The 14,561-nt window shown below is 41.2% G+C and overlaps 1 protein-coding gene across 2 annotated transcripts in view; it reads right to left on the bottom strand.

Annotated features, from left to right (window-relative positions):
* Window positions 1-10,380, bottom strand: part of SPC25 (SPC25 component of NDC80 kinetochore complex) — a 71,485-nt gene extending 61,105 nt beyond the window's left edge. For both annotated transcript variants that reach the window (XM_058664588.1, XM_004577320.3), the window contains exons 1-5: window positions 10,268-10,380; window positions 9,550-9,701; window positions 9,385-9,450; window positions 5,290-5,436; window positions 4,045-4,149 (exon numbers count right to left, since the gene is read on the bottom strand). In XM_058664588.1, coding sequence (XP_058520571.1) covers window positions 4,045-4,149; window positions 5,290-5,436; window positions 9,385-9,450; window positions 9,550-9,688 — 457 coding nt within the window. In that variant the 5' untranslated portion in view covers window positions 9,689-9,701; window positions 10,268-10,380. The remainder of the gene's footprint in view (window positions 1-4,044; window positions 4,150-5,289; window positions 5,437-9,384; window positions 9,451-9,549; window positions 9,702-10,267) is intronic.
* Window positions 10,381-14,561: the final 4,181 nt, after the last annotated feature.

Raw genomic sequence — 14,561 nt, forward strand, 5'->3', positions numbered from 1 at the left:
TTGTTTAAGAGAGAAGCCGATGGAGAGTAGCAATTTGCTGTTTTCCTTCCCAAGTGCCCACAGCAGCTAGGGCTGTAGCTGAGGGCCAGGAAAGTCATCGGGGTCTCCCTGGTGAGTGGCAGGGACCTTGGTGGCACTTGCACCACCACCTGCTTCTTGCCAGGGTGTGCATCACCAGGAAAGTGGAATCCAGAGCAAAGCTAGGACTCGAACCAAGATGCTGTGATCAGGGAGACGATGGCATCCCAAGCAGCATGCTAACTGCGGCACCAAGTGGCCATCCCTAAAGTATTTTAAATATGACAACAAAGCACAGGAAACAAATGAAAAAAAACATAAATTGAACTTCATTAAGGTTAATAGCTCTAGCCTTTCAAAGGCTACTATCAGGACAATAAAAAGTTAATCCACGCAACTGAAAATATATGTAAACCATAAACCTAATATGGGTTAAACTCACAGAACACTATTTAAAAGTCCTACAATTGAACATCAAAAGAAATACCCAATTCAATGATGAATGTGAATTTGAAAGCATAATTCTTCAAATACTCAGATGTGCAATAAAGCACAGTAAAGATAATCAACAAAATTGGTCACTAGGAAAATATAAACAAAAACTACACTGAGATGTCATTTCATACCCACAATGATGGCTATATGAAAACAACAGGAGGGGCTGGTGTGTCCACCCACTGTGGAGTGTGTTTTGAGCAGTGAGGTGTCAAATACTGTCACTGTATGAACACCATAAAAGGGATACTTACACAAACTAACAGGGCTGCAGGGTCACTAAGCATTATAATCTTGTAAGGCTACAGTTGCATATGTACTGTTGATGAAACTGTCATCGGGTGGCATGTCACCATGCATACAATATTATTAGGTCATAAAAAAAAATGAAGTTCTAGTATACGCTACATAGATGAACCTTAACAATATAAACCTAAGTGAAATAAATTTAATACAAAAGAACCAATATTTTATATATAATTTCACTTGCATCAAATAAGTAATTTCTGAGATACTCAACTAAAGCAAAGTGAAGGGTTTAATTTGGGACTTCTCATCCTTAAGGCTAAAAAAAAAAAAAAAATCAAACCAAAGTGCTTTCCACATTCTTGCACTCAACCAGCAACACAGAACTTCTGGAATCAGATGTGTTGAAGTTTTCCTCTATATATTAAGCAGTTAACTCTGGAAATTCTCTAATTCCATTCAATGCTAATAGTTTCTACCTGGAGCTAAGTGTCAGATGTGGCAGGTGCAGGTCTCACACCTTCAAGGCTATCCTATTTCTTGAGACCACTGACCTTACGCACACACACACATGGCTGGTGTGTCTCGGGTGCATCTGACAGCCCAAGGCTTGCTGATTCACTACAGGGAATCACAGGACTCATGTCGCACACAGCCACACTTGGGGCTATGAAGTGTTAACACAGAATACAGCAAGCTCAGCAAAGGGAAAAGGCAATGCAAAGGGTCAAGTCCAAGGAAAACCACCAAGAAGCTTCCTCAGTCTAATACACTTCCTAGTGTTTCCTAATACAGTCCCGGAGGAATCAAACACATCCTGTCTGGCTCCCATGGGTTACGATGCTTGAAAGCTCCTGCCTGGTTTTCTCTAGACTTCTCCCTGTGCGCAGTCATTTCCTTTCTCATCCTGTTCTGTGTCCTTCAGATGCAGTAAATCCTAGCCACAAGTTCAATTGCAGTATAATTCCCTTGTCTGTGATTTCACTAGTTTCTTTGGTTTCAGTTATAACAAATCAACCCTGCTCAGAAAGTATTCAACAGCAGTCAGTATCATGGCACAGAGGCCTGTGATGTTGCCAGCCCATAGCCGAGTGCCAGTGAAGAGCCCCTGCGTCCCATGTGCAACACCAGGATGGAGATCCGGCCTTCTGGCTTCCACCAGACTCAGACCTGGCCATTGTAGCCAGAGCAGAACAGCAAATGTAGATCTCGCCTTCTCTCTCTCTCTCTCTCTGCATTTCTAATAAATAAATAAACCTTTTTTAAAAAATTAGAAAAATTTAGAAAAAACATGTCCAACAAGTTTGAGACTGGGCATGATTCTTAGCAGCCTAATGAAATCTTTTGCTCCTATGATGTGAGCCTGAGTTTCTTAATTTCTACAGCAGGTACTCAGCCCCTCAAAGTATGTGCATGTGTGTGTGTGTGTGTTTATACAATACATAGTATATAGTGTGTGTGTGTGTGTGTATATATATATATATACACACACTATATAGTACATATATATATCCTAGTGCTGTACTATACGATATATAGTATGTATGTGTATATATATAGTGTGTATATGTGTACATAGTATATAGTATAGTATAGTATACTACTATATATATAGTGTGTGTGTGTATATATATATATGTATTTATATATGTAGTGTATATATCACATATAGAATCAGTGAGCAGGATTTAACCCACACTGAGGGTTTGGAAGTCACTCCCTCACAGACAAGAGGGATGCCTGTATTCGCTGAAACATGAATAAGCTCTTAGTGAATCATCAAACCCAAAATATTGTGCAAAATTAGTAGACACATTTAACAACCCCAATAATGTGTCCTAGTAATTCCTCTCAGGAAAACAATTCTATGGAAATTGTACCATAAAATGAGGAAGCCTATGTTCACTGTGGCACTTCAAACCCTGACAGAACCCAAGTTAGGAGCAATACACATATTACACATTAGACAAAATAACTGAATGAATTATGTACCATAAATAGAATGACTTCATCACCATCAAGAAATTACAATTAGAAAGGGTAAATTGGAGAAACGCTAATGATATAATACTAGTAACAACAAAAATTATTTCCATATTGATACACATGCCAAAACTGTCTTCGTTTATAGCGTAAAATAAAGTATCAGTAATTTAGGTGACTTAAAAACTTGAAACTTTGCCCTATTTTCTGAAAAAATTAATAATGTGCTTGTTATTATAGATGAAAATTCTAAAACAAAATCATTTACTTGAAAGGTGGAGTTAAAGAGAGGCCATCCATCCACTGGTTCACTTCTCAGAAGCGTGCAATGGCAGGGCTGGCCCAGGCCAAAGCCAGCAGCCTGGGATTCCAACCCCAGTCTCCCACATGGATGCAAGGACCCAAAGTCTTGGGCCATCATTTACTGCTTTCCTGGGCGCGTCAGCAGGTAAATGGATCCAAAGTGAAGCAGCCAGGACTCAAAGCAGCACATATGTGATGCCTGCATTTCAGGTTTCAGCTTAACTCACTGTGCCATAATGCCAACTACATAGTTCTAAATATTTAAAAAATTCCTCTTAAGAAAAAGAGCTATGTTTCAGGTCCCGGTGTGGTAGCCTGGCAGCAAAAGTCCTCGCCTTGCACGCACCAGGATCCCATATGGGCACCAGTTCCAATCCAGCCCCGCTTCCCATCCAGCTCCCTACTGGAGGCCTTGGAAAGCAGTAGAGGACATCCCAAAGCCTTGGGACCCTGCACCCAAATGAGAAGCACGGAAGAGGCTCTGGGCTCCTGGCTTCGGATCAATGCTGTGGCCACTTGGGGAATGATTCAATGGACAGAAGATCTTGCTCTTTGTATCTTCTCCTCTCTATATATCTGACTTTCCAAAAGAAATAAAATAAATCTTAAAAAAATATGTAAGAGGGCCCAGCACAGTGGCCTAGCAGCTAAAGTCCTCGCCTTGAATGCACCAGGATCCCATATGGATGCCGGTTCTAATCCCGTCAGCTCCACTTCCCATCCAGCTCCTTGCTTGTGGCCTGGGAAAGCAGTCAAGGACGGCCCAAGGCTTTGGGACCCTGCACCCACGTGGGAGACCTGGAAGAGGCTCCAGGTTCCCGGCTTCGGATCGGCGCAGCACCGGCTGTTGCAGCTCACTTGGGGAGTGAATCATCGGACGGAAGATCTTCCTCTCTGTCTCTCCTCTCTGTATATCTGACTTTGTAATGAAAATAAATAAATCTTTAAAAAAAAATGTAAGAGATATATTTCAAACCGCCATAGTATTAATACACCTACCATGTATTTTTCGAATTTCCAGGCCAAGACGATCTCTGTACAAGTCGGCAGATTTCTGTAGCGTGTTCAATCTCTCTTCATTTGCTTTGTTAGCAGTGGCAATGGCTATTATTAGAAACACATAGTATCATATACTTCAAATAACAATGAGCTCTCAACGAGCATTTAAGAACTTGAAAGAGAAACTATGAACATAACGCCAAGCATTGTGAATCTGTTTATATCTACAGGGTTTTCATTCGAAGTGGAAGAAGAAATGGATTGAGAGGGAATGAGGAAAGAAGTCAGTTTTGTTTTACAGCATTCTAACACGAAGGGCCACAGACCTGCAACGCTCTCCCTCACAGGAACAGAACTGTTGTCCTTACACTATCATGCTGGTTCTGAACAGCTACAGGTATCTACTGGCTTCATGGGGAAACTATTCTGCTACTTTAAAGTGTTACAGTTTCTCATTACAAGTAAGCCTTATTTCATGTTAGCTTAGGATTTTCTTAAATTATTTTTTTAATGTACTTACCTACATTAAAGGGAGAGAAGCAGAGAGATCAACCACCTGTTAGTTCACTCACCAATGCCTTCAGTGACCAGGTGTGGCCAAGGAATACTGCTAGGAGTTGTGGACTCTATCAGGGCTTCCTAACTGGGCAGCAGCGACCCAACTCCCCAAGTCCAGACCTGCGGCTTCCCAGGGTGTGCACTGGCACGAAACTGGGATCCACAATGAGCCTGGCCTTCTCAGTGAAGCACGCATTTGAACATACAAATTTTCTATAAAAAATTCTTTCAGCATGATGGTGCATAACTCTTCTATAAGCAAACTTCAAAAAGTTCATTCAAAAAGATGTGATGCACGTTTTCCATGAACTTCTGGACATATTTCACATTAAATTCTGACACAAAATAAATGGACGAGAAATACTTGTTTTGTAAAGACAAATCTTATTTAGTGGCACATCTCCCCACTCTGCTTGGTTAAACTCTCAAATCAATTTCAGCATTACTCTGAAGAACAGCAGATACCAAGACACAGGGGATTTGAAGTAAAACAAGGGAGAAAAAAAACACACGCAGCACACTTAAACTTCACTGACACCTTACAGACAAGTGTGGCTGGCTAAACCTGAAGTACTTATAGTCCTTTTTAGGGAGGAACTGAACAAACAAGATGCACATAATAACTGAACCATCTTCACTTTGAAATTTAGGATAATATTTTAAACATGTTTATAACTGAAAACTTACTTTCCTTTTTCCTAGAATATTCTTCCTTAAGATCCTGGATATTTGCTTTAAGTTCTTCTAATTTCTGTTTTTTGTCTTTCACTTCAGCGATCAATTTTAACAAGTTATCTTTTTTTTCTTGAATCAACTTATTCTGTCTGTAGATCTCTGTAAAAAGCACAAGGTATTAGCTACAGTACACTTGTCTAACTCTGTCTTTTACCTAGAAATAGGTAACATTTCCATAAAATTTTTTAATGATCCAAAACTATAAAAGACATAAAAATCTCTAACATATTCTTTGTCTATTTGTCTTTGAAAACAAAAATGAGACAGAAATTTTACTATGAGAATATCAAAGAATAAAAAAACCCAGAATTCATCCACTTCAAGTACATAAATTAGACTTTCCACTAGACACACCTAGATTCTGGAAAATGGACTTATATGGTGCTCTGAATAAAAAGCAAATCCCTAATCCTAATGCTATATAAAGTATCTGGATTGTAACAAAAGGATAGAAGGGAAAGAAGGTGGATAGGCAACAGTCATACATTAAGAAGTGAGCAAATTCTGAAAACTGAAACCCAATAAAGGTGATTCTTCTACCTACAACCACATAAACTAATTCTACTTAAGGACATAAGTGGGGGCCAACCTGGCATGGTAAAGCTACCACCTGCAGTGCTGGCTGGCTGCTCCATGTCCAACCCAGCTCTCTGCTAATGCACCTGGGAAAGCAGAAGACAGCCCAGGCGCCTGGGCACCTGCTACCCCTGGGGGAGTCTTTGAAGAAGCTCCTGGCTCTGCATCAGCTCAGCTCTATTACAGAAAACATATTTTCTAAAAAGTACAAAAACACTTAGTAAAATAGTAACATAATAATCAGCTCAGAGCAGACTGTGTATACTTAAGGATATAACATCAAAGTATTGCAGAAAAACCATTAAATAAATAAGCACTTTTTTATATATAACAAACACCTACTCTTGCTACTGATTCTTCAACCAGAAATACAGACATTTCTTTAAAATGATAGACACACAACAAAACCTTTCAAATGTCCTCTAATTTTCTTAAACCTTTCAAACACTACAAGCATTTGTACAAGGAATCAAACAAGGGTGTCTGCTATTTTCTCTTAAAATTTTCAACTAACCCAAGATATAGATATAGTAGAACTACAGAAAAGGAAAAACTAGTTGTCACTGTTCACAAAGGAAAAAAAGTCACCTATCTAGAATACTCAAAAAATTGAAAATTTGCATTGTAGTGCCAAACACAAAATCAATAGCTTTCATAAATAATACCCATAAACTGGTAAAAAAAAATTGTGTCTGCTAACATTAATAACTGTAAAATCACTTTTCGCTAACCTATGTTTTTTTAAAGATTTTTATTTTTATTGGAAAGGCAGATATACAGAGAGAAGGAAAGACAGAGAGAAAGATCTTCTGTCCACTGGTTCATTTTCCAAGTGGCCGCCATGGCTGGAGCTCAGCTGACCCAAAGCCAGGAGCTAGGAGCTTTTTCTGGGTCTCCCACACAAGTGCAAGGTCCCAAAGTTTTTGGGCCGTCCTCTACTGCTCTTCCAGGCCACAAGCAGGGAGCTGGATGGGAAGTGGAGCAGCCAGGATTAGAACTGGCATCCGTATGTGATCATGGTGCATGCAAAGCCAGGACTTAGGTGCTAGGCTACCGTGCTGGGCGTACAAGCAAGTGTTTTAACCTCAATGAACCTCAACTGCCTGATTGGTAAAACAACAATCTGGATCATGGACAAATTTCAGGACTTTCCCAGAGTAAATGCCTCATTTTTAAAAAAGATTTTATTTATTTACTTATTTATTTATTTTTATTTGAAAGCCAGTTAGAGGGGAGAGAGATGTTTCATCCACTGTTTCACTCACCATAGGGCCACAACAGCAAACATCGGGACAGGAGGAAGCCAGGAGCCTGGAACTCCTTCCAGGTCTCCCATGTAGGGGGCAGGAGCTCAAAGACTTACACATCTGAGCAAGGGCCTTCCAGTCAATATGATCTGCAGCAAATCACAATTTCTGACCTCAACACTAAAATGAGGACTAGTACTAGTAATACCTATTTTGCAGAACTGTTAAAAGGATTGAAGGAGCTGGTGTATTTAGAGAGTTCAACACACAGTCCTTAGCACAGAACAACTCCCGACTGTCCTAGGCTTTCTACTTTGGTTGTACACATTTCTCCACAACTTCAATCCATCAAATACACTAACAATTACCCCACCATGATCTCTGGCAAAGACCACTTTCCCAGCTAGCTTCTAAACAGGCATATAGCCTACCAGACATTACATCCTGCAAGGTGCCAAACAGTAAAAACATACTGTCTCAACACAGTTAAAAACAAATCCACCTCCCTTAAAAACACCTTTGTCTTCTTCTAATACCTAAGTAAACACCTCACTGTTCATCTGCATCCCGTGTCAGAGGACATCATGCTAGGCCACACCCTTACTATCAAGTCAACAGACAGGAATCTACATCCTCAGACCTGGCATAGACCCAAGCCATCTTGGTGGTCTGCTTGGACACTGCACTAACCTTCCGTTAAAACAATCTCTTTGTTACTATCTTCCTCTATTGGGCATGATATACTGCAAGAATGCTTTGTCAACCTATGAATCCAATGCAATTTTTTGGTTAAAATCTTGTAGTAACTCCTTTGAAAACAAGCCTAAACTTGTGTACAACATGTCATGTCCATCTCTCCGTCAAACAGACCTTCCAGCCCCTTCTTGGCATTCCCCACCCACACCAGACTCCAACCATCCCAGAATTCAATGTAAACTCATGAGTTTGTCACATTCCAAACTGCTGGTACCTCTTCTCAGAATGCAGAAATAAATCCAACAAACTTGCCCAATCTACCTCCATGTGTGTCCAGGGAAAAGTTGTATAATCAGTGTAGACGTTCAAAAGGTGTTTTGGTCACTATCAGTCATCTGACCTTGGACAAGTTGTATTCACTCTTTGTATCAACAGTCAGATAAACACAAATATCTACACCCAGGACTCAAGAAGTCAATACATCCCAAGAGACGCCTAGAATGCCTGCCACAGGGTATGTGTCACGTAGGCTAGCTATTAAATATTCTGCACTCACACGGCACCTATTCCCTTGTTATAGCAACTATGAAAATGTATTTAATTGTGGTTTCCCAGGATACACCTCACTAAACTGTGAGACAAAGCCCTACGCAGGGCAACAGTAGTCAAACGTTTATTGAGCTAAGGCAAATTACACTTCTGTTCAAAAAAACCATTTATAGTGCTTCCACATCTCGCATCACTTGGAGCATAAGTTTGCAGGACAGGCACTCTTTGAGAGAACATTTCGATATTTAAAAAAAATGGCAGTTTCACAGTGATTTACCTAATCCCTAATAATTCTACAAACCAAACTCAAATTCAGTTATTCTCACATTACACATAGGCAAGCAAGAGGTTTTCCTTTTTGCTTACAGTCACAGAAGGAATGAAAGAAGCATTGAAAAGGCATGAAGCCTTCCAGTTTACAAAGTAAACATGTGTACCAAGTCTAGCAAAATAACATACCAAGGCTAAGAAAGCCCATGCCTTTCTGGGCCACAGAATGGGTAATGCAGGCAAGACAGAAAGGGGATATGCAGCAACAATAGTAAAAGTAGAGAAAGAATCAGAGGGCTAACCGAACCCAAAGAGCCGAGAAACACCAACTTGCAAAATCCCCAGGCCATGACTTCCAATGTGAAAACAAACGTGCATTAAAAAAAAAAATACTGACACATCTCAAAAATAAAATGCTGAATGAAAAACAAAGAAGGAACACAAACAAAATCATATGATTTAAGAGTCAAGAACAATGCTAAACAAAAATATGAATAGGTTAGTTACAGAAGGTGGGGGAAGAGGAGGATAGAACCTGAGTGGTGCTATTTCCTCAGCTGGCTGGTACATACACATGCTGCACAGATGAACGTGTGTATGCACAGTGTGCGTGTAACTCAAGCTGCACTGCCGTACGTGTATGAGTGATTTCATGATAAACATGCCCAATCTAAAAGAGAACTCAGTGAGCTACTGTTTTTTCACATACGGTTTTTATATTCCAGGAACATCTCAACCATTCGTTCTTCTTCCTTTAATTTCACAAACAGTTTTTCTGAAAGAGAAATTGAAGTTTCATTTCAGCTGCAAGAACAGTAGAAAATGAACAAGAACTGTAAACATGACATGTTTTTAAGCCACGAACGTCGGGTACCTGTCAGTAACCTGACGGAGTCCTTGCAAGCCTCTCTCAGCCCCACCATCTGACAAGGCGTGTCACTGAGGGTGCTTCTGAATTTGCTCCCAAATTCATTTATGCTTTTATCGAACAGGGACAGTTCGTCCTCTACCATTATGTCGACAATGCTAAAAAACAAAACAAAAAAAACCCACATGCAACACATCCTTAGTTGTAAGGAAGAACTACTGAGTTCAACCATGAATTTCAACCAAGTGCAGTCTGGGTTCTTGGGGAGAAATGGTTAGCAACGATCCTCTCTAACTCTAGCTATTCGAGGTAAACCAAGTCAAACGGGCTCAACTATGGTCACCGGCAGCAAGAATCCAGGATGCTTGGTAGCAGCCTATGACCCGGGAAACGACACGACACCCTCCGCTTTTAATCACTAGTGGTGACTTCTACAGTGATGGCCAACGCCAGCCAAGCGATCTCTCCCAGCCTCTTCTGTCCAATCCCGAACCCGAAGGGGGACAGGCCGGCGGACGACCGAGTGGGAGCGTAAGGGCTCCAGGGAGGGCAGGCACAAGTCACCCCTCCAGGAGGGACAGACACCCGCCCGCGAGGCCGCCACCCACCCACCTGGCCGGCCAGCAGCAGCAGGTGCCAGCAAGCCGGCGTTCCCCTGTCCCAGCAGCAGGACCCTCACCTCGGGGGGCAGCCCTGAGCCCCGCCGCCCCAGCCGACTCTCCACCTTCCGCTCAGCTCCCGCGACCGCGCCAAATTTCCGATTTCAAACACAGCGGGCCTCCCCCCACCTGCTTCCGGCCTGCCCTTCGCCTTCTGATTGGCTGGTAGCACAGGCTCCTTATGAAAGGATTGGCGGAAAGTGATTCCAAGATTCTCGCGGGAACAAATGGGAGAAGAGCATTCTGGGATTCGTAGTCCTTTTCCGAGCTACAGTCGTAGTCTCAACTAGGCCCGCCCCAAGGCAGTCTGTTGTTCAAGTTCACAGAAAGCTTTCTGCACCAAGGTGGATGCTGAACTATTACTATTACTATTACCAAGGTGGATGCTGAACTTTTGTGACGCCTGGACTTTGTTTCCTCTTGAGCGTGAGAAATAGAAAAATGGAATTATTGAATATTTCAATAATCAGACAGACTGAAAGCTCTATTACTTATTTCTTTAAACCTTTTCCTTCGATGGCACATACTCTTACAGGGTGATATTTTCCATCTTGAAGGCAGAGTGCAGGATGAAACAACAATGAGTGGTGACACTGTTTAGAAGTTTCTCTCCTTACTAAGTATCAGACTCTGTGTAGTACCTACATGAATGCTGAAAATGCTCTTCCAATACTTGCACATATATTTTCACTATCCATTCCCTGAGAAGGTGAGAAATGACACAAGCCACTAGGAACTCAAGAGAAGAAAGTCCTTCCTGCAGGTTCCACATTATGAACCTATAAAATTCTTAAGTGCCTAAGACTTGAATGGAAATGTTAAGTCTTTTACACTTTTGCATAGTGCATGTCAGGAAGTACTGAAATAGTTCAAGAAAGTGAGACTTGCGTAATTGCTGAAATGGAAACACTGTGTCCAAATGGAGTTAACCTTCAGCCCACTTCTGCAGTTTCACATGCCTACTTTCTTCTTCTCCCCAGAATTAAAAGTAAAATGAAGGAAATATTGAGATCTCCCAAGGGATGAAAAGAAGTCCCTGGATCATCTTTCTTGAGAAAGAATCAAACTGGCCAAAATGAGCAAAAGCAACCAATCCAGTGCCCATGAAACTGACAAAAAGTATTCAGTAAACTGAGGAACTATTCATGATGAACTAGGAAACATTGTAATGCAAGTTAAAGAGTGCAGGTGCAACAGACTACAAATTATATGATTCCCTTTGTAAGAAATAGCCAAAACAGACAAATCTGGAGAGACAGTGAGCCATTCAGTGTTTGCCTGGGACTGTCACGGACTGACAAGAGGCATGAGAGAATCCCTGGGGTGCTGCTCTGTGGTGCTCCCTCATAGTCCACAGACACACTGAAAGTTACGGACCTGTACATGAATAATGCTGATGGATACAAGTGGTACCTCAATGTATTTGTTTAAAAGATTAAAGATATTAGAACTTCAAAGCCCTCTCCCCCAAGGAATACATTTTTCAAACACTCTAATAATATTCAATACAGTAAGGAAATTGTGCAGGGTATTTTTATTGTAGTAAAATACACACAGCATAGAATTTACCATTGCAACCATTTTTTAAAATATTTATTCATTTTTATTGCAAAATCAGATACATAGAGAGGAGGAGAGACAGAGAGGAAGATCCTCTGTCCAGTGATTCATTCCCCAAGTGATTGCAATGGCTGGAGCTGCGCCGCTCCAAAGCCAGGAGCCAGGATCTTCTTCCAAGTCTGTCATGCAGGTGCAGGGTCCCAAGGCTTTGGGCTGTCCTCAACTGCTTTCCCAGGCCACAAGGGCAGGAAGCTGGATGGGAAGTGGGGCTGCTGGGGTTAGAACTGTCACCCATATGGGATTCTGGCATGTTAAAGGTGAGGACCTCAGCCAGTAGGCATTGTGCCGTGCCCCATCACAACCATTTTTAAGTGTACATTGGCAGTAAACATAGTCTCACTGCTGTGTAACAATAACTATTTGTCCCCAGAATTCCTTTCATCTCACAAAACTCGAACTCTGGGCCAGTTAGACAGTCCCATCGTGTCCTCCCCTCACAACGGAACAACCACTATTTTCTGTATCTGTGAATTTGACTACTTGAAGTACAATGTTTAAATTGTCTCACAAATGCTAAAAAATAGAGATTTCTTTTATAGATTTTTAAAAGCACTATGTTACATCAGTGTGTTTAAGTGTGACAATATTACCTGCATAATATTCTGGAATACATTTTTTCCTTTAATCTTACATTTTGCAGTTCTAAATTCTACCCATCTAGAGAGACCCAAGCCACAAGAATGCCCGTAGTTTCAAAGATTAGAAGTTCTATGTGTCTTTCCTCCTTCCCATTTACTTGATCTGTTCCCTTCTAGTGGTACAGCAATCTGTTACTTCTGAAATTATCTGTCTCCCCAGCGAGACCACTACCTCCCAGGTATGATCTATCTTTCATTCCAGTGCACATAAGAATCCATGTCTTGCACCAATGCTTCTCAAAAGTGTAGCTTCCTACCCAAAAGTGAAGCACCTCACTCAAAGTGACGTTCCCCACACGTCACGCTCATGTGCGAGGTTGCCAGAAATGGAAAGACCCAGGGCCAATGTTGTGGGACAATGGATAAAGCCTGTGATGCAACAGTCCATAGGGGTACAGTTCATGTTCTGGTTGTTCCACTTCCAAACCAGCTCCCTGCCAAAGGCCTGAGAAAGCACCAAAGCATGGCCATGTGTTTGGGTCCCTGTCATCCAGGTGGGAAACCAAATGAAGCTGCTGGCTTCGGCCTGGCACTACCCTGGCCGCTGCAGCCATCTGAGGCGTGAACCAATGGGTGGAAGATCTGTGTGTCTGTCTCTGCTTTTATCTCTTTAACTTTGACTTTCAAAATAAATATATATTGAAAGAAAGAAAAACTCAGGTACCATGCTATCCCTACTAAATCAAAGATTGTGGAAAAGTGTCCCAATGATATGTGCGTTAACAACCCCTCAGGATGCACATTAAAGTTTGAGGGACATTGCTTTACACACAGTAATTAGCCTAGCATTATTTAGTGTACCAATGTTGAGTCTTTTGGTGATTTAAGTCAGTTTTTTACCTTTATAACTAAATACTTAGCACGGGCTGCTTACATAGGAAAGAAGCTCATTTTGTCTCATGGTTTTGGAGATTTGCAGCTTGGCTGCCTGGGGAGGCCAGAGGATGGTAGTGGCAGGTGAAGGAAGGATCACATGGTGAGCCTGGAAACAAAGAAAGCAGCTGGGATCAACTTGCACTGAAAATCAATCCTCTCACAAGAACCACTCCCAAGTCTCAAAAGAACCTTCTACCGTGTCGACCTCCCAAATATCATCACTGGATGAAATTTCCACAATCCTAACACCACCAATCTGTGACTTTAGGGATCAAAGTCAACATGACTTTGGGAGCCACATTCTGTTCAAACCATAGCATGATTTTAAAAATATTTATGAATGTCATGTTCACTCACCTGCAGAAAAAAAGCACACGATTGGACTAGTAGAGGGAGTGCCTGGAGGAGCTCTTGATGGATCATTTACAATAATGATGCTATGGAATGACAATATCCCTGGGATGCTAGCCAGAATGGAGGCAATTATTTCCTGAAAATCATTACTCTAAATTCAGTCTGAAATAAATCCATCTTACATTGCAAGGTGACATTGAAGAGATCACAAATGCAATTTATGTTTTAGAAGGCAAATGAAGTTTGTGCTAAAAGATAGCAGCCATGAAGAGGTATTAAATGTCAATGTCTCCAAAATGCATTTCTTCCACTGCATAAGTGATGCAAATTAATGTCAACTATCTTAGAATGATGTTGAATTATAGTGAACACTGTAACTCAGTGATGAATGGTTCTTCGGATTACAAGAATATATTTTATGGTCTCTACTCTAGCTGCCCAAGATGATGAAAAGGAAAGAAGGCCAATGGGAAGAAGCAAGAAGTAAAGGAGGTAAATCCCATGTTTCATATAAGCCCTAATAACATTGTCACTGAATAGGACATTCATCCCAAAGTGGATCTCACTGATTTTGTTAAATGTGCTATCTCCCACCACATGCAGACACACACACACACACACACACACACACACATATTTGGATATAGCAGCAAAGGGTCTCCTGTATAAGCAATGGATAATGCTTCTGCTATTAATCAGGTAACTGAGGCCTGAGGTAGCATTTACTATAAATAAAAATTCAGGGGAAATTAAATGTATCAGAATGAGAATAGTCTGGAAAGAACTGGGTGTATTCAACCACTAGAACTAACCCAAAATGACAGTCTTGAAGAATTTTGAGACTGGTGATAGTAGTAAAAGAAAAAGCAAG

The sequence above is a fragment of the Ochotona princeps genome, chromosome 5 (genome assembly GCF_030435755.1).
Source record: "Ochotona princeps isolate mOchPri1 chromosome 5, mOchPri1.hap1, whole genome shotgun sequence".
NCBI lineage: Eukaryota > Metazoa > Chordata > Mammalia > Lagomorpha > Ochotonidae > Ochotona > Ochotona princeps.